This window comes from Condylura cristata, unplaced genomic scaffold, assembly GCF_000260355.1.
Source record: "Condylura cristata isolate star-nosed mole 26May11 unplaced genomic scaffold, ConCri1.0 scaffold00002, whole genome shotgun sequence".
NCBI classification, from domain to species: Eukaryota; Metazoa; Chordata; class Mammalia; order Eulipotyphla; family Talpidae; genus Condylura; species Condylura cristata.
In genome coordinates, this window is record NW_004567103.1 from 7,789,611 (window position 1) to 7,814,331 (window position 24,721).

At 41.6% G+C, this 24,721-nt stretch overlaps 1 protein-coding gene across 8 annotated transcripts in view; it reads left to right on the forward strand.

Annotated features, from left to right (window-relative positions):
- Nucleotides 1–24,721, forward strand: part of DOCK10 (dedicator of cytokinesis 10) — a 187,203-nt gene that overhangs the window by 95,549 nt on the left and 66,933 nt on the right. For 7 of the 8 annotated variants that reach the window (XM_012727609.1, XM_012727593.1, XM_012727583.1 and 4 more), the window contains 12 exons: nt 2,538–2,721; nt 3,970–4,052; nt 4,641–4,724; nt 4,819–4,974; nt 10,054–10,275; nt 10,458–10,580; nt 10,799–10,881; nt 16,031–16,153; nt 18,185–18,264; nt 20,591–20,778; nt 21,257–21,322; nt 23,252–23,344. In XM_012727609.1, coding sequence (XP_012583063.1) covers nt 2,538–2,721; nt 3,970–4,052; nt 4,641–4,724; nt 4,819–4,974; nt 10,054–10,275; nt 10,458–10,580; nt 10,799–10,881; nt 16,031–16,153; nt 18,185–18,264; nt 20,591–20,778; nt 21,257–21,322; nt 23,252–23,344 — 1,485 coding nt within the window. Of the gene's footprint in view, nt 1–2,537; nt 2,722–3,947; nt 4,053–4,640; nt 4,725–4,818; nt 4,975–10,053; nt 10,276–10,457; nt 10,581–10,798; nt 10,882–16,030; nt 16,154–18,184; nt 18,265–20,590; nt 20,779–21,256; nt 21,323–23,251; nt 23,345–24,721 lie in introns of those variants that run through there. The other variant, XM_012727605.1, reaches the window with a different exon arrangement.

A 24,721-nucleotide genomic window follows, 5' to 3' on the forward strand; every position in this document is an offset into this window, starting at 1 on the left:
ATCCAAATGTCCCATTGATTTTCTATTTCTGTCCTTGCTCTTTTGCTGTTTTATATGCCATTATCTTGGAGACTACAGAGTGAGGTAGAAAGCCACTTAGGTGTCTCAGCCTTGCCCCACACACTCTCTGAGCTGCAGCTGGCTCTATTTCACTCTAAGTAGACAACGATCATTTGACTTTTGGAAGGTTGCAAATAGAATATGTATTTCATTTATAAATAACCGGTTTTTGAGAAACAAGGACACGTACTTTGCTCATATTTGAAACGATATTCCAAAATATTGTTGTTCGCAACCACATTCAATTCGTTTAGAGTACAGAAAGTAACTTAGAAAATCAGACTTTATGTCTGTCTTATGATGTTTCTTTCTAACAGCTCACTCTTCCTTGGCATCTGAACCCACTTTTTATTTCTCCCCAATGGAAGCATTTGCATAGCTTTATGTCTCCCTGTCCCCATGACATACATATCAGAATAATTTAGCAGCTTGTTTTGTTCTCAAGCCAATGCTAAAATTTGCTTACATTTTGCTAAACTCAAATAGCAAGCAACGTCCTGGCAAAAACCGAGCCTTGAACTTGGTATTTCTAGTCTTTTCCTTAGTGCCTATTTCTGTTCCTATTTTTCTGCTTTGTTAGAAACTTGCCTTCCTTACACCAGCCTTCAGCCTTCTTGCCTTTTGCCCTTGGGCCATCTCTGCAGATCAGAGTGGTTTCCTGAAGCTTCTCATGAGAACCTCTAGGAAATGTGTAGGAGGGGGAGGGGGGGGGGGAATGTGGCTTCTAAGAATTTGCATTCTCAAACAGGCTGCCATACTACATCTTGGGGCCTCTGCCTTCTGGAGACCTCTGAAACCAAGTTGATCATCCAAAATACAATCCTGTTCTCAAGAAGAATCTCTTTGTTCGATCTTCACCCACAATTGCACTCTAGAGTGACATGCTTATCTCTAGATGTGCCTTCATTTTTATTTGACTCAGTTGAATTTTTATCAGTGTTGGCCTTTGCTTGACTACAGTTGTGGATGTTCTAGAGGCTTTAGGGCACGTAGGTCTGAGTTGGATACCTGAGAACACATGAAGGATGGAAGAGTTCCAGTCATTCCTGCCAGCACCCCAAGTTATATTATACGGGTTTGTATCTTTGAGAGGAAGTTTCCACTTTGAATTTATATTTCTGATCTCATGGCAAGAATATATAAAAGTGTCATGAAAATTTTCTCTGCACTTTACATGTGCTTCCTGATCTTTAAATGATCCATTCTTTTATACAGATGACAACCTGGACATCTGTTCTGTGGTCAATGAAGGGAGCGACTCATCACATGAGTCCTTTTTAATTCTCTGCACAACAGAGAATCTTTGTTTTACAGATTGTTCATCCTTTCAATCACGCCTTCATTTACCTCTTCCTACCAATGTCAGTTCTCCTAGAATATGAGTTTACGTTCTTCCATTCATAAAGTATGCCTTTTTTCGGGTCCAGGATCTACTGGATATAGTGGTGAGCAAAATTGAACCATCCTTCATGGGGTCAGCCATGGAAGATGTAGATTGGTCAAAACAAACAGGTGAAAATGAATAAGCATATGACTCTGAACTGTCGGGAATGTTCGAGTGCAAAACCTTGCCCTGAGGAAGTGGGAAAAGCTTACCTGAGCAAGTACAGCACCTGAAGAGTGAAGATGAGTCAAATAACTACCTGAATAAATGTCACAGAGACTGCTGGCTGCATGGGGGGGTGCCAGAGGCTGCTTCAGACCAGGAGGTGGCCCCAAGTGTGTGACAGGCATGACTCCCGGAATGGGATCTGGTCCCGCTGTTCATCACAGAATTCACAATGGGAAAGTCATGTTAGAGGCCAGGGTAGAGAAAGCAATCAGGGTACCAGCACAGGTGGGTGTCATCTGAAGTCATTGGACCAGATGAGAGAGAAAGGAATCCGAGGTACAGATGGGGTGAGCCTTGGGGCCCCCAATAAGTAGGAAGACTAGTAATAGGCGATAGCAAGCAGGCACCCAAAGAAGAGAAGTGAATACCAGAATAGCATGTGGTCATGGAAATGGGAGAAGGACGCTTTTGAGGAGGAAAATGTGGCCGCTGTTCATTCTGCTATGAGGTCAGAGGTCAAGGAAGGCAGAGAAGCATGGTCCTCTGACTGGGAAGCCGATGCCACTGTGAGCAGCCTTGGCAAGGGCTGCCTCTGGGTTGTGGCAATTTGAGTGTAACAGAGAGAGCTACGATAGGACAAAGGTGAGGAAGCAAAGGCAAAACTCAAAGCAGACAGTGGATGATGCAGGGGCCTGAAGGTAAATGATGGAACCAGTGGATGTTCTCATCCAGTCAATAGAAACCGAAGTAAAACACCTCTCTGAGTCCAAACACATTCATCTATGTGTCTGTCCTCCTTGGAAGATCTTTTTGCTGCCTCCTTGGATGGAAAGGCCTTAAACACAACCTCATAAAAAAAATATCACTTTTGCCCTACCCTTTCTCATCTAGCATTCTGTTCTCTTTCTTTCTTTTTATACCACAGAATAACAGATTAAGAAAATATGCCTTTGAATTGAAAATGCATGACCTGACCTATTTTGTGCTGGCAGCCGAGACAGAGTCAGACATGGATGAATGGATCCACACCCTCAACCGCATCCTGCAGATCAGCCCCGAGGGGCCCCCCCATGGGCGGAGGAGCATGGAGCTCACCGACCTGGGACTGGGTGAGCTGCTCTCCGCACTTGCTGCGCCCTGCCCCGTGGGCCCATTCAAGTAGCTGGCTGCTGAGGTAGCTGCCAGGTGTAGCTCATCCATCCTGAGCTGTTTGCTCCCAGAACTCGCTCCCAAGTCTTCCCCTTTACTGAAGAGGGAGGGTCCCTATGCAGGTATGGTTTAAGTGGACAGGCACTGGTTTGCTCTCTCCCAGTGAACGATGTTGGGAGTCACCTGTCCGCAAAATCAAAACTGTACCCACATCTGACAGACGCTACCTTAGAGGAGGTTCTTACTGTATTTTATAGCCTTTTGTTGCATTTAATAAGGCACTATATTCTGCAGGGGCAAATACGCTTACCCTCCTTTTGGTTGAACATGATCTTTTCATCTGTGCTTTCAGACTCTACTGATGCCATTTATATGTGAACATTCTATAAATGTGTTGTGGTATTTAAGATTCTTATAAGATACAGATATTATTCTTCTACGCAGTCTAATACCCTCTTAAGATTCTAATTCTTTGTAGAACAGAGGAGGGAGCTAGAGGAGAAATAAAGGGTGAAAAGAAAGGTAGAAATAAAACAGACCTGTAGCTTTGTGGACGTCAAGGATAAGTCAGAGCCAGTGGCTATTCTCAAAAAGAAACCTGTTTCAAGGCATTTTACTGAATGCTATGATACATTAGAAATCAGCGTCTTTAATTTCTAGCAGTCTCACCCTCCCAAAGAATCATGGAATGTTTAGGAAGAAAATTATTGTTGGTTTCAACACAATTACAATGTGTATTACATGTATGTGGTATGTTTATTTCTCTGCTTTTACACCATATATATGATAGATATACACACATCCCTGGAGGTGTTATGCATTTGTAAGTCACTTAATGATGATGATCAAGTAGAATATTAATGCTTACCTACAGCCAGAAGGTAAGTATTAAAATGGTGACCTAAAAATCAGACTTGGCAAACACACATAGGTTAGAAACCTTTCGAGTGATAAAGTAGTAAGTAAAGACAACTCCAAGCATGAGCGCAGTGACTGGGCGCGTCCAGAGTTCTCATGAGCACAGGACAGTGTCAGGGACAGAGCCCCAGGTGGCCCTCTTGTCTCCAGGTCTCTACCAATGTGAGTCCTGAAGCCAGGACACAACGGAGGCCTTTCGTTCTTGAGTCTCACTGACCTGGTGTGTCACAGGCAAGAGAAAAGCTTGTCTCTTGAGTATCATTCCTTCTGTCATGCTGTGTCTTTTTAAGATTCGCTGGATAATGCTGTAACTTGTGACTCCACACCAGAAGAAACCGATTCTTCAGAGAGCCTACACCCAGACTTCACAAAAGTAATAAAGCTGACATTTTATTATGCAAATGTATTTGAATTACTTATCAGTTATTGTTTTCCTGGCAGAAGTGGGAATGTTTTCTTCCAAGATTTAGACAATGAAACTAATTAAGAACTGTGCTGAACCTATGGGCTTTATTTAACATACACTCAACACTGAAAAATGAAGGCATGTTTTTATAAGATTGTGAGTGTTCACAAGATGATGTTAAAACATGTTGTCCCTCCCTGGTGGCGCAGCGGGTTAAAGCACTGCACTGAGAAACTAAAGCCACTTCCGCATGAGTTCGATCCCTGCCTGCCCGGGAGGTGACCACATGGCGTGGCAGACCTCTCCTGACCCGCCCGCTGCTCCCCTCAGCAGTGTACTTCATCGATCTGCCTGTTCTGCTTCCCGCTCTGTCTCTGGTGAATCCTCTCACCCTCCGCATCTCTGGCCTGTGCCCCAGTTCTGTATGAATAAATAAATAAATAAATCTTTAAAAAAAAAAAAAACATGCTAACACTAAAGGGCTATTTCTTAGTCATATGGATGTGACTGGGCTGGATTTACAGATACCAAGAGCTAACAGCATTTTCCCTGTAGTACCTCACAGAAACTGAAGAGACTGTCAGAACAACTCGAAACATGGACAGGCTGAATCTCTTCTCTCTGGACATAGCTGCAGATGTAAGTCAGAACTGTTTTTCACACAGTTGTAATTTTATTTACAATTTGCTCTTTTATGATGTGTTTCTGAGTAAAATTATAAAACAAATTTTAGGAAATGAAATGTCCAAAAAAGGATCTTTCAGAACCCGATTCTGTGGTCAAACCATTTGAAGAAAAAGCTGCCAAGAGAATCATGATCATTTGCAAAGCTCTCAACTTCAACCTTCAGGGATGCATTACGGAGAATGAAAATGATCCAATAACCAATGTAAGTTATGTCACTACTCTTAGGCAACTATTTGACAGTTATTGTGGAGATTAAATGAGATAATATAAGGAAAGTACTTAGTGCTTGGTGCACAGAAAGTATTCATGAAATATTAATTTTTCTAAATGTGGAAAGTACCTTTGAAATCCATGAAATATAATGCAGACCAGGTATTGATATTTCCATGTTATATGTAAGATTCTTATTGATGAGTTAACAGTGTCATCAGTGACAATCATCCCCCTCAGTGCAGCTTCTAAGTATTTTGATTGTAACTGACTAGGTATGAAGAGTAAAAGTAGGAGAAGTCAAGTTTACTCATTTTCCAGTAAACACTCAGTGTGCCTTCTGGGAGCCCAATTTCCTGGAGAAACAGCAGGAAACAAGAACAGCAAGGGCCCTGACCTCTTGAAGATTAGATGCTTTGTGAAAAGAACAGAAAGTAATTGCATGCTGGGGAAAGTTCCTCACAATTATTCAGTAGTGAAAGATGTGCCACAGAGGAACAGGGGAAAGGATCGCTCTAAACAGGGTGAACATGGAAAGTCTACCTGAGAAGATGATGTTTGAACCTAAGTGTCGAGAGATAAAGAGGAAAGTCCAGGGAAACCATTCTAGACAGAAGAAAGGAATTGCAAATGTTCTGAGAGAGAGGAGTCTTGACAATTCTAGAAACTGAACAGACATAGTGGAGGGAAGGGCAGGCCAAGGTGAAGTTGGAGAAGCAGTGGGAGAGAAGACTGTGTGGGGTCTGGAAGCGGTCGCGAAGTTTGGGTTTATCCTAGGTGTGCGTGGAGGCAGCTCCAGAGTTTAAAGCACTATAAAATGATGCAATTCTGATTTAAAAGATCCCACCATAATTAAGGATTGGAGAGAAAGAGGGAATGTTGAAGTAGCGACCACAGCCTTGGTGACTAGGATTGGTGAGGAAGAAGGAGATAAGTGAGTGGACTTGCCTGATGTTTTGTAAGCCGAGCTAAATTTTTCAGACTCACCAGACATCCCAGGATACGGGGATGAGAAGCCAAAGCTCCGTCTTTGCTTTTGTTTGAATGTTCTTGTACCTAGTGGTGCCATTTAGTGAGAGGACAAGATAAAAGGAAGAACATATTTGGGGGACACCGGTCACAAAGCCCACCATGGACAGGTCAAGCTTGATGGACCTGTTAGATTTCCAGATACATGTATCCTAAAGGAAATGCATGAATGGAGCTCTCAATTTACAAGCTTAGTTTAGCGGTAGCATGGAAGGAATCCTCTAGGAATGCCCGTGCACATAGAGAATGGACCAGGAACAAGATTTTCAAGAATGGATAGAGAAGTGACTCAAGAAGATGAAGGAGGAAGAGCCGTGCATGGAGATCAGCAGGAAAGGGCAGGCCATGATGCAAGAGAAAGGCCAGCTGTGAGCAAGTACAAGCGAAACATGGCCCAGGGAGGGACCCCAGTGACACTAGAAACTTAGTTCTTGAAACTATGTTGAAACAAGATCAATTCTCAAAACTGATATTGGAAGTATCAGTAAAATGGATATGTCACATAATTGTGACATATTAAATAAACACAAAAGCATGTTTTTGGCGGGGGTGAGGGGGAGATTCTTAGCCATGATTTCCAAATCCAGTTTAGAAACACACTCAAATGTAGTAGGTTTTCATTTCTTTATTTTTTTTAAAGACTTATTTCAGTTATTTATGCATGCAAGAGCTAGGGTGTAGGCCAGAGATATCGGGGCTGAGAGGATTCATCAGAGACAGAGTGGGGAGCAGAATGGTAGATATACTGAAGTACACACTGCTGAAGGGAACAGCGGGTGAGACAGGAGAGGTCTGCTGCACCACGTGGGTCAGTCCCTGGCGGGGCACCGAACTTGTGCTACAGTGGCTGGCAGTAGCTTCATAGTGCTGAGACTTAACCCCTTGTGCCACCAGGGAGGCCCAAAGGAAGCAGGTTTTCTATATAGTGCCAGAGGCATAGACTCATCCCATTTGGGTTCCTTTCTTTGTTCTAAAAACCACACTCAATGCTTGCTTTATTTGTGCTGGTCAGGCCAGGCAGGTGAGACACAACTACTTTCAGAGAAGCCTCCAGATGCTCTTCTCTCTCAGCCAGAGGGGTGAGCTGCTGGGAGTGCTTTGTATGTCTATATTGTTTCATTCTATTTAATAGTTGATACAATGTTAAAATCTAGGGAAGAAATTTTAAAAAATAATTTCAATGTGATTATCAACAAAATAGGAAGCTAATAAAAAGGGCCTTAGGTGAATTCAACAATTTCTTATGTAATAGTGTTATTCTTTGTTTTGAAATTCATTGTTTTTCATTTAGTGAGCTTGCTTATCAAATAATTAAAGTATTTCTCTAAGTTACTGCAAAGTCCTCTACTGTATTTAATGAATGAGTTTCTAAAAATCTTCCTTGAAAGAACTTTTTCATGATGAGGAAACATTTGACAACCTATAATTTTTTAGTCAGTAGGTTGAAAACCAAATTCATGTTGATGGCTTTATAATATAAAATGCTTTTTGAAAATAGGAATTAATTCAAAAATCCAGACTCATAAGGCTACTTCACAGCAGAACTTCATTTAAAGTTTTATGTTTTTGTATTTTTTAAAATAAGAATACAGAATTCTAAACATAAGAAATCTATGACTCAATTTGTTAGGCTTTGAGCTGCTTTGTTAAATGAATACTTTTGAAAAGCCAGTGGTTCAAAAGGTAAGATTTGACATTTAAGTTGAAAAAGATGGATTGGAAGAAATAAATGAATCACCATGTGGGCTTTAATTTCTGATGGAATATCAAAGCAGGTAATTTATTTCCACTCAGTGGAAAGGAAAATCAAAATGTGACAATGAAGAAAAAAACAAGTTTTTTCTTTTGACTTTCTGTGTATTTGAATACCTTACCTGAGTTCTTTCACATAATTTTTGCATTTTATGATTCTTAGATGCCTGGCACTACCACAAGCCAAGAGCTGTTCTCAATTAAATTAAATTGGTAAAATATAAAACTTATTTTTTATTTGTTCTAGTTTAACTTAATATCTTAATTGTGATTTTTCTATATTACCTGCTTGTCCACATAATACTAACAGATGATAGGATTAATTCAAAATTAAGAAGCATAAACAAAAATAGAACTACTGGTTTTTTATAAATATATTCAATTTTTACAAGTCTGTTGTATTATACATATATACACACATGTAATTACATATATGTGTGCATATAATTATACATATGTATATGTGTGTAATTTTACATGCATATATTTATTTCAGTTCTTGTTTTATGTACTCTGTTACATTTGCTGTTTTTCTAGTTGAAAACTGTCTTCAGTGTTTCTTTTTCAATTTCTGTGATACTGTGGCAACATTTAAAATTTTTTTTGTTGGTGTTTTTAAATTTCTTTCTTTCCCTAACTTCCCCTACAAACCCTTTACTCTGCCCCCATCTCTGCTTTTATATGTTGCTACTTTTCAGAATGTCATTCAATTCTTTTCCCCTTATTTCATGACTTAATTCTTTTCCCCTTATTTCATGACTCATCCCACATACAAAAACCTCTCAGGTCCAAATCTCCAGCATAACTGACTTGATTGGGCTCCAAACTCATGTATCCAACTGCCTCAGGAGTGTCCTGTTGATCGAACAAAGTAGACTAATGAGAAGGAGAAGTACACTAATAATAGAGTGTGTGCTTGTGGGTGTGTGTGTGTGTGTGTGTGTGTGTGTGTGTCCCAGTAACAAACACCCAGTTCTTGGTTTCTAAATGTCACCCTCACTTAAAGGAATCAGGGCTCTGTGGAAAAATGACTTGGCAGGGAGAGTGCAAAATAATCCTCGACCATCTTACTGGGTGGAGAAGTGCCCAAGACATGAGGCACTCTGCCATTTAGACACAGGCATCACCTTGAAGGTAGTGCCTTTAGCCAGACCTGGGCAACTGGAGGGTTACTATAAATGATGAGAGAGGACACTGCAGGCTATTGGGATAGCCTAGTCTGCACTCGTCTGCATTTTTGTTAATAAGTGTAAGTAAATAAATGAAGGAGAAGGACCTGGCTCTGGTCCTTGATCGCAGTGGGACTTATCAGTTGGGTTGGTGGATGAACAGCATCACATTGGGTTACCTCAGACGACATCTCAAAAAATATAAAATACTTAGTAAAGGGAATCCAAGGACTGTATAGGGGTGAAGACCAGCAGATACCAACATGACCAGAATACAGGTTAACATTTGCAGGCGTTGGATGGGGTAGCCAACTTTGTGAGCTCCTAATATATTGAACTGTAAAAATCAAACATCAGTGTAGGATGTAACTGCCAAAGAAAAGTGTGTTCTGTGGCTGATTATGAGGAAGCATCAAGGCACATGAGATGGCAGTATTTTTTGACAGTGCAGGGGAAATAACCAAAAAGACAAAATCGTGTACTGGTACAATATATGAAGAAAGACTTGGCAAAATTCTAGAATGAAAAAACCAGTGACATAAACTACTGGGCTCTGCAGTGCCTGCTACAGAAAAGGACTCTGGGGACTTCCTTATAAATATTATCTATGCCATTTATTTTTTATCTAGTTATATATGATAAATGTACCCTGTAGCATATATTTTAGTACAATATGTGACGTATGAACATTATATGATTGCATTTGGCCCTTGAACAACATGCATTTGAACTGCATAGCTCTACTTACCCAGGGATTTTTTTCTACCCATGTGACCTGTGTGCATGGCTGTTGCCTGACTGGATCTTTAGAGGTAGAGCTGTGCTTCAGAGGACTGACTGCAAGTGACATGCAGATTCTCAGCTGTGCGGTGTTGGTGCCTTATCCTCTGTGTTGTTCAAGGGCCAATTGCAGGTTAGATTAGATTAGCTGTACTACATCTAAAATATGTATTTAGGCTCTATAAGACATAGTATAGAATATATAACTATAAAGAGAAACATCAAACTATGTAGGTAGTAGCAAGTTCTCTACCATCTGATTAAATAATCTATTGAAAAAGTCCATTACAGGTGTCATGTTTTGATGCCCAACTCATCAAGTTTTTTTCTTTTTCCTACAGATTGAGCCTTTCTTTGTGAGTGTGGCCCTTTATGACCTCAGAGACAGCAGGAAGATTTCTGCTGATTTCCACATCGACCTGAACCACACGACTGTCAGGCAGATGGTGTCCGGGGCTTCGCTGCCCTTGGAAAATGGGAACATCGACACTGTCTCTCCCAGACAGTCAGAGGAGCCTTGCATCAGGGGGTTTCCAGAGGAATGGCTGAAATTTCCAAAGCAGGTTGCACTTGGGTTTCCACAGGATGAGACAGAATAATTCTTGTTCCGTTGTCCTTACCAATTATATAAAAATAGCATTGCCCCCTCTCAAATTCCATTAAAGTTGCTCTTTAAAGACAGCGAAATCTTGTAAATGTCTTCAGTCTGGTTTCCTGAGTGCTTATTAGTTTTCTTTGCCCATAGGCTATATTTTCTGTCAGCAATCCACATTCTGAAATTGTTCTGGTGGCCAAAATTGAGAAAGTGCTGATGGGAAGCATTGCAAGTGGAGCTGAACCTTATATTAAGAACCCTGACTCCAACAAGGTACGGCCAGGGGTATCTAGAAATCCTTTCTGTTGCTTTCAAAAAATGCGCTCATAGTGGATTGATGAAAAGTTTTCACCATCTAGTTCTTGATATACTCACAAAGTAGTGAAACAAATATCCAGGAAAATTTCCAAATACAGATATTCTTGGTTGGTACAAATGTGCAGTTTGTGAAAAGTGGCATTCTAAACAATATTTTTATCTTCTGTTCCCAGTATGCACAGAAGATTCTAAAATCCAACAGGCAGTTCTGCAGCAAGCTCGGGAAATACCGGATGCCATTTGCCTGGGCAGTGAGGTAGGCTGAGAATTGCAACCCATGGGACAGAAATGCATTTCTAGACCGATGAGAAGTTCCTGATACAAACACCCCATGTTATTTTTTTAATATACCCACACATCGAAGAATGTTCATGTGTTCATCTTCATAAACACCTTGAACTCCCCTGAAATATGATTTACCAATTTATGGGGACAACTCATAGTAGAGTTTCATGACATGTACCCAGTGGGCATGACCAGGTATGTTATGGGTTCCTGGCGGGATCAAATCAAAGGCATGACTATTTATCAGGTACTTTGCCATCAGTCGGTCTTGGGAACAAGTGTCCTACACTATGATTTCTTATGCATCTGTGTGTTTTCATCTATGCGTAGAGCTCTATATATGGATGTCCTTATGAAACCATTAAATTCCTCATTTAAGCTCTCTTTGATGTTGGAGCTGCTTAGCATGCCAACTTTATCAATGCCAGCTGACTGGATGAAGTGCTGAGTTATATGGGCACTGATTGCAGAATCATCCTCGTAGACATTTAACATCTGCAGAAAGAGCACATTCTACTTTTTGAATCTGCTAAATTACTGCTGTCTCTCTCAGTTGCTTTACTTTTTTGTATTAGTAGAGGACTTTCTTAAAGGAAAAAGAGCCTGTCATAGACATAAAGGTCAGAAGGATACAATGTACAAACCAAATCAACTAAAAGAGATATATCAGTCTATTTATTAAGTGTTTATTTGAATGTTGATAATATTGTCCCAGAGGCAGGAGCATCACGATCTAGAGGGTGCAGAAAACCTGTTAGTTATTCTTTTTACACATCTCACAGTATCCAATAGTGGGCATAACCAGAGTAAATTCACCGATAGAGATTAAAGTTTGGAGGCTGTCATTTAAAGTTGGGCCTGGTAGGTGTGGGGAGGGGAAATACAGTGAGGTAGACTCATACAGCCTTTGGGGATTCGTCTGTCCCCGGGTGACCCTTTAGTGAGGGAGAAAAAGCCTTCACAAGCACGGTCAAGTTTTCACTCTCCACTCTCAACGTTCCTGCCTATGCAAGGAACCAAAGGCAGCCACTGCCATTTCAGTGCAGAAGCACCTGGTATAAAATAAGTCAGAAATACCACTTTCCCTTTTCTCTCTCCTGACAAGTTCAACTAGGATATTCTCTTTTAAAAGGATATTATTGAGATCTATAGAGAACTTTGATAATTTTGATTTTTAACTGTCATAAACTTCAAGAGAGCAGATAACTTGTTATATTCACTGGTTCAGTTTCTTTTCATCTTGATCAACTTTATTCCCAACCTGCTCCTGTCAGGACCAGGAGAGGAAAAGGCCTGCTGGCTAAGGGGAAATATTCCGATAGAGTGAAATCACGATCTTGCGCACATTTTCTTTTAAGAATCCAGCATTGGGCCCTCCCTGGTGGCGCAGCGGGTTAAAGCACAGCACTGAGAAGCTTAAGCCGCTTCCTCATGAGTTCGATTCCCACCTGCCCCGGAGGAGGTCCACATGGCGAGGCAGACCTCTCCTGACCCGCCCACTGCTCCCCTCAGCAGTGTACTTCCTCGATCTGCCTGTTCTGCTCCCCTCTCTGTCTCTGGTGAAGCCTCTCACCCTCCGTATCTCTGGCCTGTAACCCAGTTCTATATGAATAAATAAATAAATCTTAAAAAAAAAAAAAATCCAGCATTGTTCTGAGCAGTCAGAAGGCAGAAGGCATCTAGAGGTAGATTTTGAGGTGCAAAATCTCAACTGTATTTGCTGACTAAGTGACATTAGACAACTTACAGATTGTCTTTGCCTAGTGTATTATAATTGCCTACAAAGGAATTATAATACCCAGGCTTAATGAGCACAGACAGGTACCCAATAAAAGATAGCCACTACAAGAAGTCATGATTCTAATGTGATTTGTAGTGAGTCACCTCTGGTTATCAGTACACCTCTGATGCATTAAGTCACTCACCAATTGCTGTAAATTTAGGGCAGTGAAGAAGAGTATGGAAGAAAGACATAAATAAATGACACATTACTGAAAGAAACTGAACTGTTAGGAAAAGAAGGAACCACTTATTTTGAAGTTGTCTAGGAAAATATGCCCAAAGGAAGACAGGTGAAGTGACCTGACACACGGACAGACGATTGAAGTAATTACATCTAGGCAGGAAAGCCAGAAACCCACAAGTTCATGCTAGATACTGCCTGACTGGTGGTTTGGTGGTAGGTTAGCAAACAGTCTCCCACACCATCTATATAAATACATGATTCATATTTGCATAAGCACCTCCATATAACTCATTTGCATAAGCAATTGAGAAAAATAGCCAGCAGGAGAGTTCTAAAGATCTCACACTGGACCTTACAGTAGCTAATCACACACATAAAAGTACAAGTTCCAACCAAAGATTTTAATTTCCCCTTCACAATGTGGAGCCTACTTCAAATAAGTGTGAGTCAAATCAGCAGCAGCTCATTGGTCATGTCACTTGGCCCTGTGCCAGTGTAACTCACCTGGATAACTTATTGACACTGGGTAGCTTATTGATGCTCCTGATTTTCTGGCTGTGTGTCCCTTCAATTACATTTGCTGGATGGCAGTCAGTCTCACAATCTGGCTTTGAGTGTACCCTAAAACTCATTGGCCCTTAAAATCAACTTCCACTTCCACTCCAAGGCATAAAACTGACAATTTAGCTTACAACCGCATTTCCAGCATGATCCAATCATCCCACCCACAGAAAGCACACAAAGCTCATTATTTTGAGTGCTTTATCCAAAGGAAATGTGGATCAGGTTCTTATTTTTCCCACCAGCCAAGAAAAAAGATGAGTTTTTACAGCCAAGAAAAAAGAGGAGTTATCCTTGGGGCAGGTAAAGAGAGCACATCCAGACGGCTACATAGGGTATTGTACACACCTTGACTTGGGAAAGGCTGACCCCTTCCAAATGTGCTGTGTGGTTCGTGGGCTTTCCAGAGCCCTCACTGCACACCAGTAATGCCTTTTATTCTGTCTCTTTTACTCTTTCTTTCAAACTAATGGAGACTAAAATTAAGGGAAAAAAAGTGTTCCTTTGTCAATACACTTATAGAAGCATACTAATTGTTACTTGAGGGGCCCCAATTGACAGCCAAATCCCCAAGAAGTGCTTGTCCAGCCTCTGTTTGAATCTTCCCAGAACTAGAAGTTCAACTGCACCTATTGTGGTTCTTTCTTTCTTCTTGTAACTCAAATGATTCAATCATTTATTCTTTAAAATTATGATTAAGCTGCCTGACAACTACTCTTACATTTTGTCTTCCACTAAGACCCCAAAAAAGTCTAATTTATTCTGTACATTACAGCTATTCACACTGCTAATGTAAAGTCTTAAAGGACACTTCTTTTGCTGGAGGCTAAACAGGTCATTTCTTCCTTTGATCCCTACTTTCTTGGTTCTAAGACCCTCATGATATTCAGATCGTTCCTCCACTGACTCAGCATGCCAGCCATCCCGAGGCCGTCTGTGCAAAGAGTCAGCCCCGCCTGCCCTCACCAGGGAGCACATTTGTCAAACCCGTGTCCAGCACTTCCAGCAGCATCCCCATGATGCCAGGGTCTTCATTCTCCTTATTGGACTTTCTGGCAAGTGTGGAATTTCCAGGACAGACTGGTGGAGAAGGGCAAAAATGAATCCTGCGACTCACCTTTCTCACTATATTTGAAGTGACTGGTTGATAAAGAAAACGATTGCTCAACATCATTTGAGCTTTCCCCCAGTTGAGACACGTGTCATTCGGTGCCATTAGATCACAAAGACAAAAGGCCCAATGTAATGTTTACATAAAAAATCATCTTCCCATTAAATACTGTCATTGTTTCCCCAGTATCATTTGGTAGGGGACTTTTTCTTTTTAACCTTCACGTTCGAGTTAACAGGAAAAATGGAAAAGTTGAAGGAGTCTAAAAATACCATTCTGAGAAATTCTAAGCCGACTTTCTATATAATTAGACACTGAAGCTCTGATGTGATCAGTTATCCATTTCAGTGACCATTCCAGCCTGTGTATTGAACCTTTGATAGAAGAGTGATAAAATATCCTAAGGCCTTTAAGTAGAAGAAGTAAAAATTCAGCATTTCCCTAAATTAAAGAAAAATCAATCATGCATGGGTCTAATTTCCTTTGGTGGACACAGAGTATGATGAACTGTGAGGATAAAAAACTGGAAGCATGCTGTATGTACTTGCTTGTCAGATGTATTTGTCTGACATTACTGTATCATTTGGATGGAAATAATTTAAATCTTTTAACCAAATCTATATAGTTCCATTGAAGTAGGTTTAGGTAGGTAGGATATGACTATATATGTTAAACATATGTTTTCTGTACTTAATACAGAACTCTGACTCAAGTGTTCTCCATTTTACCTTTGTATCTGTCCTAAAGGTTAAGATATTTATCTCCATGAAGATGTCCAAATCATCCTCTACACCAGCATATATAACCTCATCCCTTTCCTGTAATTCTTTATTTCCCTTGTATAGATCTGGGGTGACAGCCAGAGGTGCGGAGGGTGAGAGGATTCACCAGACAGAGTCGGGAGCAGAGCAGGCAGATATTCTAAAACACACTGCTGTGGGGAGCAGTGGGTGAAGAGCAAGAGAGGTCCGCTGTGCCCTGTAGTCAGCTCCCTGGCCGGGGATCGAACTCAGGCCATAGCTGTGATAGTGCTGAGACTTAACCCCTAGGCCACCAAGGGGCCGCCCTTTCCTGTAATTCTAATGGCATGATCCAAAGTGAAGTGACCTTGGCTTTCTCAGGGTTAAGACGTCTTGAGGAAATGATGAAAAAAAAATGGTGTATGTTTCTACTCTTTCTCTGATCCCTTATACTCCAAATTCTTGATGTCAGCTACTGAAGGTATGACATTAATAAATGTAGTTCTAGTATGAGAGGCTATCAGTGTTTTGTTAAAACAAAAAATGAAGACAACCAGGATAGCTTATAAATAAAACTTTTGTTGAAGAACTGTTTTGTCTTTTCATTTTGTAAGTACCCAGAGTTTCTAAAATCATAAATGGGTAGTTGAATCAATTTCATCACTTGTAAATGCACCCCCATAAAAATACCAAGGTACCTGAAGAAATTTATCATTTTTTGTTTGTTTTGTTTTGTTTTCAGATCAGTCTTTAAGGACAACCAGGGAAATGTGGACAGAGACTCAAGATTTTCACCACTGTATAGACAAGAAAGTAACAAGATTTCAGCAGAGGACCTACTGAAATTAGTATCAGATTATAGAAGGTAGGATATTTGATATACTCTTTAAAGTGACACCTCATTGTTACTTCTGCATAAATAACACCTGATTTCCTGACTCTCAAACGCCCAAACTCCCCTAGAAAGCAGAGGCTATGCAGATGACCTCACATACGCCACCAGGGTACATTTGCAAGAATAATATGAAAGGACTGTGAAGTATTAAACTAAGTTAGTAGCTGTGTAACAAACCACCCCAAAATTTAGTAACTTAAAAAATTTTATCTTTTATTTTGCTCTTGAGTCCCTGGTCTGAGCACAGCAGAGTGAAAGCTGGTCACTTCTACTCAAGGTGTTAGCTGTGGAGAGGCAGGTTGCTGCTGGCTGTTGACAAGGAGCTCAGTTGGGGCTGTAAGCTGGTGACTGATACTCCTTCCTGGGTGCTTGTCCATGGGAGTAGCTCCAGAAGATCCTTTGGCTTCCCCATAGCACAGTGACTGGGTTCTAGGAGTTTAAGTGTCCCCTGGGACAGAGAGTGATCACTACCAGTTTCTTAAAAGAGAAGCTGTCCCCATGCCTTGTCCAAAGTAATATACTGTAAGCTGTCACAGGGTCTAGATTCAAGAGAAGAGGACATGGGCACTTCTCAATAGGAGTGTAAAGGAGTTTTAGAATTATATTTTGAAACACTGAAAAGGGAAGAGTTATAGTAAATACAGTAATTTATATTATTACTGTCGTTATCTTCTCTTTCTTCAGAGGGGATATGTTTCTATCTATAGAGTAAAAGGACAGAATATAAATCTTTGAAAGCAAAATAAAGGTGAAAAGTAAAACCGAGAAGGAGGCTATGAACAAATATCCCGCTCTTAGGCTCCTGCAGGACCACTCCATACATGGGGAGCTCCCCCAACCTCTAAATTCTCTGACATTCTGGCCAAACCCCCCCCCCACGTGTCTGCAGGCTCCTGCAGACTCAAGTAGAAATTCTCCTCTTTACTTTTGTGCCAGTGCAATGAAGCATGAAAGTCATAATGCTGAGCAGAGAGAAATACACAAAAGATTTCGGGGTGATCTCATATAACAGGAAAACACCAAGCTCTCACAGAACCCTTGTTATCAGTGGGATAACAGTGTGATCACAAAGTGTTACTACCCTGGCAGTTGGAAAGCACCAGAACCCCCACCGCCTTTTGGTGAGACTTTAAGTGGTTCATGGGTGTCTCAGAACCGTGACCACCATTCTCAGAAAGCACCCTAACCCCCATCAGGCTTTCTGGTGAGACTTTAAGTGGTTCATGGCTGTCTCAGATCCCATCACCGTTCTCAGGAGGATGCTAATAAGTGTTTACCTATGACTTCCGGAGGGGGGAAACTGATTTATAGTGATGGCAATTCCTGTGGTGTAAATTCTCCTGCCCTTGTGTTGATTTCAAGCTGCCAGTGGAGCATCACTAACCATAGTGCTGGGAAGCATTTCACACCCACACCCACCATATAGCAAGATGAAAAAAAGATCTCAAGAGCCCACAGTAAACGTAGTAATAAGTACTCAAAATGGAGTACAAATTAACTCTGTGCTTAATATTTATTTGTTGGCAAGTTCACATCAGTTTATGGTGTAACAATTAGCAGACTGAATAACTGAAAATTTAATAATCAGTTCTCATAAGCTGGGCAGAGCAAGCCCTAACCCTATCTGACGTCAGTTTCCTGGAAGGCAAAATTTTCAAATGTCATCAGCTTCCTCCAGCTACTTATGGATGAAACTTGGTAAGAAGGTTTCAACAGAGCAGGAAGAAATGAAATGCAAGAAAATGAGAACTGGAGTGGTTGTGGGTGGGGGCTGGGTGGTAACAAAGCATGTGCATTCATTCCATAAGGGTGGAAGGGACCAGAAGAACTAGTCAGGAGAGGCTTTTCTGATTGTTGGTGAAGAGCTAAAAACAGACCGTCTACCTACTAGAGTAATCATCCTTGCTCCAAACACTTCTTATGCCTAATGATAGCGAAACTCTGGAACAAGTTCACACCAACACTATTGCTTTAGTGTTTCTATGCTGGCTGTTTTCACAGGATTGACAGAGCAAGCAAAACGCAGGTCATCCCCGGAAGCCTGGATATAGCAGTTGACAACATTCCTTTGGAGCATCCAAGTATGATCATGATGTCACAGTTTGCTAAATTTTGACTATTTAGTGCATTTTTGCTTTGTTGATTGGCTGGGTGGTTGGTAGGTGGGTTGGCTAGTGGATGGTGGTGGATTAGTTGGTTGGTGGGGAGGTTGGTGGGTTGGTTACAAAGTTTACAAAGGTTTTGTGGGTCCCCCCCCCCTTAGTTTTGAATTAGTGGAATTTATCACCCTCTATAAATGTGGGGCTTCTTATTTATCCATAAGACAGACTATAAATATTGTAGGAGAAGTACTATATTCAGGTTAATCTAATCTATAGAAGGAATGCACCATAAATATAGCAAAGTATTAAGTTCTGTTATTTAATCCCCAAAACCCTACAGGGTTTCAAATGAGGAAAGTCAGCTTCAGATAGATTGACTAAAATGTAGACCCCGATGGAGACGCTGCAGTTCCTCTGACCGAGCCAGGGAAGCTCTGCACTCTGTGAGGTCCCCAGGGCACCCTGCAGAGAGTAACGCAGGGATGTGAGCTGGGACACATCTTAGTTTCATTGCAGAGTTTATGCTTCTCAGAATATGTCCAAAAGTCCTATTTGTGTCTGTGAAAGTTTGAATCTCAGAAGAGACTTTTATTAACTTATAAATATTTCAGAGTTTTATTTCTTAAGTAGTGAGATAGATTTGTTTTGTTACTTCTGATGATGCTTTTAGTGGTGCAAGAATGAAGAAAGTCATCCAAGACTGAATTGCAGACAGGGAGAGGATTGTTTTCTCAGGAGATTTGAATTATCATTCACACTATTAAGATTTTCTCCTTGTAATTTTTCTAGGGCATAAATGAGCTTTAACTTGTGCTATAATTCCTAGTCACTTTTGCATTGATTGGCATAAAAAAAGCAGAGGAGAAATTAAGCTATTCCCCTACCTGACTTGGGGGATGTGACTTTTATCACCTCTTGAAGAAAAACAAAAAAGACAAGCTTAAATATTCTCTTTGAAGAAACGGTAGGACATTAGAGAAATTTGAATATATAGTAAAAATGTTAGAATTGATTTTTTTAGAAAACCTGTAATCTGATTCCCCAAATATATTTCATTAACCTTCTTGTGTTTTTGAACCCTGGAAGTATTCCAGATGTGATATAAGAAGGTAGATCTCCTAAAACTGCAGCTTCAACCCCAAACTATTAGTGGTGAAAGTTTTGATTTATAAATTCCTAGTGACCAATCCCCCACTTACACTTTTCCCACAATATTAAATATTAAAAGTTTATAAAAACTAAATTAACAAAATTAAATGGACCTAATAATGAAGAGAGGACTTCAGGCTCTAATGCCAATTTATTTCAGAGGGAAAATTACCATTAATCCACTTGGTCCTTTCAGAGAACCACTGAGCATCTTGTTCTGTCCTGTACCAGTGCAGTGCTATTTTTAGTGATGAAGTAAAATCCAGGGCCCTCCCTAGTGACACAGTGGGTTAAAGCTTCAGCACCAGTTCGATCCCTGTTAAGGAAGGAGACCCACATGGCATGGCAGACCTCTCCTGTCTCCCTGCTGCTCCCCTCAGCAGTGCTTTTCAGTCAATCTGTTCTGTTCCCTATTCTGTCTCTGGAGAATCCTCTCATCCCCTGCACCTCTGACCCGTATCCCAGTTCTGAATGCATAAATAAATATTTAAAAAATAAATACGGTAAAATCCTGTGAGTTCATCCTTGCAGTACCTGATTGGTATGTTCAGAGGTTCATTAACCAGAAAAGTACTTTTTTTTTTTTTAAAGATTTACTTATTTGTGCATACAGAACTGGGGTACAGGCCAGAAGTGCAGGGGTGGTGAGAGGATTCACCAGAGACAGAGTGGAGAGCAGAACAGGCAGACTGACAAAATACATTGCTGAGGGGAGCAGCGGGCAGGTCAGGAGAGGTCTGCTGCGCCATGTGGGTCACCTCCGGGCAAGATTGAACTCATGCTGAAGTGGTCTTAGCTTCTTAGTGCTGTGCTTTAACCCGCTGCGCCACCAGGGAGGGCCCAAAAATGTGCTTTGTATATAAAGCTTAATACAAAATAGTTAAGAGGTTAAGTTAATAGTTAAGGCTCCACCCAGGAATGTTAACCATAGTTTTTTGAAGACCAGTTTTGATATTCAATAAGTGCCTTGGTTGTCATTCAAAGTTTCTGCTAGCATCATTTCATATAAATTAGTATAAAATTGTCTAGTACATGGCATTAGGTATGCAAGTATGTAGTGTCTATTTTGAATAGATTCATCTTAAAGTATGTTAACTATTGCTCAGTTTAAAAGAACCCTATTAAATGACAAACTCTTATTTTCTGATTTTTTAAGACTGTGTAACATCGTCCTTTATCCCTGTCAAGCCTTTCAATGCGATGGCTCAACCAGAACCCACAGTGGAGGTGGAGGAATTTGTTTATGACTCAACAAAGTTCTGCCGTCCTTACAGAGTGTACAAAAATCAAATTTATGTCTACCCCAAGCACCTCAAGTATGATAGTCAGAAATGTTTCCACAAGGTAGGATATCTGTATCTAAAGCATCACCTCACTTTACTTCAGTTAGACCACATCTACATGGTTTCTTGTAAGATCAGATACAAATGCCTACAAGACAAACTTTGGGAATAGAAAACCCTTTGGAAATGTGTTATATCAGAGAGTGATGTTTCACCTTTAAAGTGTTTAAGTTTTCTAACCTATTAATTATCTTTCTAAAGTCAATCCTAAATAATTATGTTCTAGACTGTTAGTTTCTTAAGATACCCTGAAAATAGCATGCCTGCCCCTTTCAATATGAGTCTTTTCCTCTCTGTTAAATAATCCTCCCATGTCCTTTAGTTATTTATGAGCACTGGGGATAATGTCCCCGGAAAATGTTGGGTATTGTACATTTTTCACATTTAATTAGAAGCTACTTATTTTAGGCTCTTGGATTGTGTTTGGGTGTTATTTAACAGGAAATTACAATTTGCATTTTCCCTGGCTATAATTTCAGGCACGAAATATAACTGTGTGCATTGAATTCAAAAATTCCGATGAAGATGGCGCCAAGCCTGTGAAGGTGAGCCAGGCCCTAAAGAGGACACGCACAAAGGGTGGGTGGGAGGGTGGGGACTGCATTTCTCTTCACTGAGGGATTTTTTATTTAAGTGTAGTCGAGAAAAGAGCAGTTGGAGACATCTGCTTTAGATTTCCTAAAGTGTACCCTATTCAGTAGTCATCATTAGCCAGCTCTATTAGAATTACCAGTCTCGTGGCTTGACTTAGCTTTTTGCGATTTGAAAAAACAAAAGCCATTCTGGCGTAAAAGGAATGCAAAGATTCCCTTTGGAAAGTCCGTGCCCTTCGCAAAGATTCACCTGCCTCTGGATTCAGGGTGCTTCATTCAAAATGCCCCATCCCAGCCGTCCTTCACGGGCAGGAGGGCTGGACATACTGGCTAGAAGTCCAACACTCCTGCCCCGAGCAGCAGGCTTGACCTGATGCTCACATTTATGGCCATGCAGTGGCCAGTCCCTGAGGATTCTGGGAAGGCAGTCCTGGTTGCTAAGCACATGATTTAGCTAGCTCAATATAAAGTTTATATGATCCATGCAGTTGTAACCTATCAAACTGCAACTGGGTAACATGTTCCAGAATTTATATTTGTTATTATAGTGTTTTTATCTTAGGGACTTAAAAATAAAGTAACCTCTAAACAGAGAGGAAATTTATTCTTCATGGACTGGTGACCAGGTCATCTCAGTTTTGCTGAATCAGAGGAATGAAAAGTAAAAGACAAATAATGTCTAACTGCCCCCCAGAAGTAGCTGAGCCCACCCTACCCGCCCCTTGCCAGGTACCACTATGTTCTCTGTGCTGCCAGGTGGTCGCATTTTTCAGAAGAAAGGCCACCAGTTGTAGGGATCAACGGGTCAGGCAGAGCAGAGAGAATGAGTTCCCTAAGGGGCTTGAGCCACTTCCAGCATCCCCAGGATCCAAGTTCAGCCACAGCATTAGCATCAGGAGAGGACAAAACAGAGTGAAATACAGTTGCCGTGCAAACAAGGGCAACATCTAGGGCTAGAGCAGTGTTGATGGAGCAAGATCTAGGCAAGGGGGGGCGACAGCAGGTATGTGGGTCCCTTGCTCCACTGCCTTCCAAAGCATCACACACAAGCACAGCAGACTCTGGAAGAGGGGCCCATCTCGGGCTGTGTGACCTGAAGGTGCCATGTCCTGCCCCCTGGCCTGGTGGGGGTGGGGAGAGAGAAGCACACAGGGCCAGGAGCCAGCTCTGTGCTTCCAGCTCCGTTTGGGAACCATCATGTCAGGGGTTAGTGTTCAGGTAAGCCACGTGGGCACCTGGGACTGACTGCCTTAGCCTCTAGACCAACACTAGATTCCCTGGGCGCCCTCAGGTTCCTCCCTGGTGGCACAAGGGATTAAGAACAGCGTTGTCAAGCTACCCACAGCCACTGCAGCACAAATGTAATCCCCTGCCAGGGAGCTGACCCACATGGCGCCTGCCTCGCCCGCTGCTCCCCTGAGCAGTGTATTTCAGTAGATCCACCTGTTCTGGCCCCCACTCTGTCTCTGGTGAATCCTCTCACCACCTGCACCTCTGGCCTGCACCCCTGTTCTTGTATCATAGATAGATAGGTAGAGAGATAGATAATAGATAAATAGATAGATAGATGAGTAAATGAATGAATGAATGAATGAATGAATGAATATCTTTTTAAAAAAGAGCAGGGATCAGAATTGAACAAATCAGGCAAGTAAGCAGGTTAGGCAGTGAGCTGGTTCAGGTAGTTGGCATCAAAGAAGCGGCTACATGATGAATGAAAATCTTCAGTTTTCTTCAGCAGCACCCCACTGTGTAATCAACACGGGGCAGGGGTCAGAATTCATCTTACCTGAGATGATTGACTAAAGACTTGTGACTGTTATTGAGCTCAGAGTTAATTTTAGACACTCATAATTATTCAACTCCTAACTTTTTAAACAGTGTATTTATGGAAAACCTGGAGGGCCCCTCTTCACCTCAGCTGCCTACACAGCAGTCCTGCACCATTCCCAGAACCCGGATTTCTCAGACGAGGTAAGGGGTGGGCCTCACAGCACCCAGCAGCTGCTGAAAGGCTGGGCGAAGGCATCAGGGCCATGACACCTCAGACGAAGGCTAAGCTTAGATTCAGGAGCTGTGCTCACCCACAGCTGCTCCAGAAAATTTTCCAAATTCCTGTCAGCACAGGTTATCTTTTCAAAATGTGATGTTTTCTAACATTGTCATTTCTGAAACAAAGGTTGTGTCCTTTGCACAATCAATAGCAGCAGTCATGTCATCATGGAAAGAACAAAGGACTAGACAATGAGCCAGCACCAGTGTTTGTCTCTGTGTGAGGTCAGACCCTCATTCTGAACACCTGGGAGCCTAGAGTCACAATGGCAGAAGACAAACCAGAGTTTTAGCTCAGGAAGTCAGAGGTTGAGTGTCTTCTGATCTCAGTGGGGTGCCCATCCTCACTGGGCACCTGCTTTCTTCAGGCCACCAGTTCAAGTGCTACAGTCTTCCAGAAACACCTCATAGACACATCTACAGATAATGTCTGACCTGCTCTCTGAGCAACCTTGGCCCAGCCCAGCTGGCTCTTACAAGGAACCATCACATGTTGCTAGTATATGGATGATGAAACTCAGGCTAAGAGAAATAATTTGACCAAGAACCCACAACTAAGCAGCAGCATCCTGAATTCAAACCAGACCATGTAACTCCCGAGCTTGAAGCAGCCTCACTCTGACCTTAACACATAAATATGTGTCAGTGGTAAATTGCTGTACATATTAGCTTGAATTATAAACAATCTTAGACAAACAATTGCAGCGATTAAATTTAATTCCTAACCGTGAAGCAAAATTTAGTTCCCAACCATGAACATACCTGCTGATAGGCTGTGTGAGTTAAAACTATCACTTCGTTTCTATTAACATTCTGTTGCTGCTGTTCCCAATTGCCACAATTTAGTGGCTGAAACAGCACACATTTGTCATCTGACAGTGCTGGGACCGTAACTCTAGAATGGATCTCACAGGCAAATCAAGCTGTCAGAAGCCTGCATGCTCCTGGAGCTCTTAGAGAATCCTTGCCTGGCCTTTCCCAGCCTCTAGAGGGCGCCCACATCCCCTGACCTGTGACCCCTTCCGCATTGTCATCACTCTGCGCTCCCAACTTCTCTGACTCCCCTGCTTCTCGGATGAGGGCTTCTGTGACTGCTGTGGCCCCACCTGGGTACCCAGCATAATCTCCCCGTCACGGCCCTGTTACTTAACCACATCCCTGAAGCCCCTTTCACCAGGAAGGACAACACAGTCACAGGTTCTGGGTTGGGGGCGGGGGGCTCAGAACATCTTCCAGTAGCTATCGTCTGCCTACCACACTTTGGCACACGTTCATTGTTTTAAAACTAATGAAAGAAGT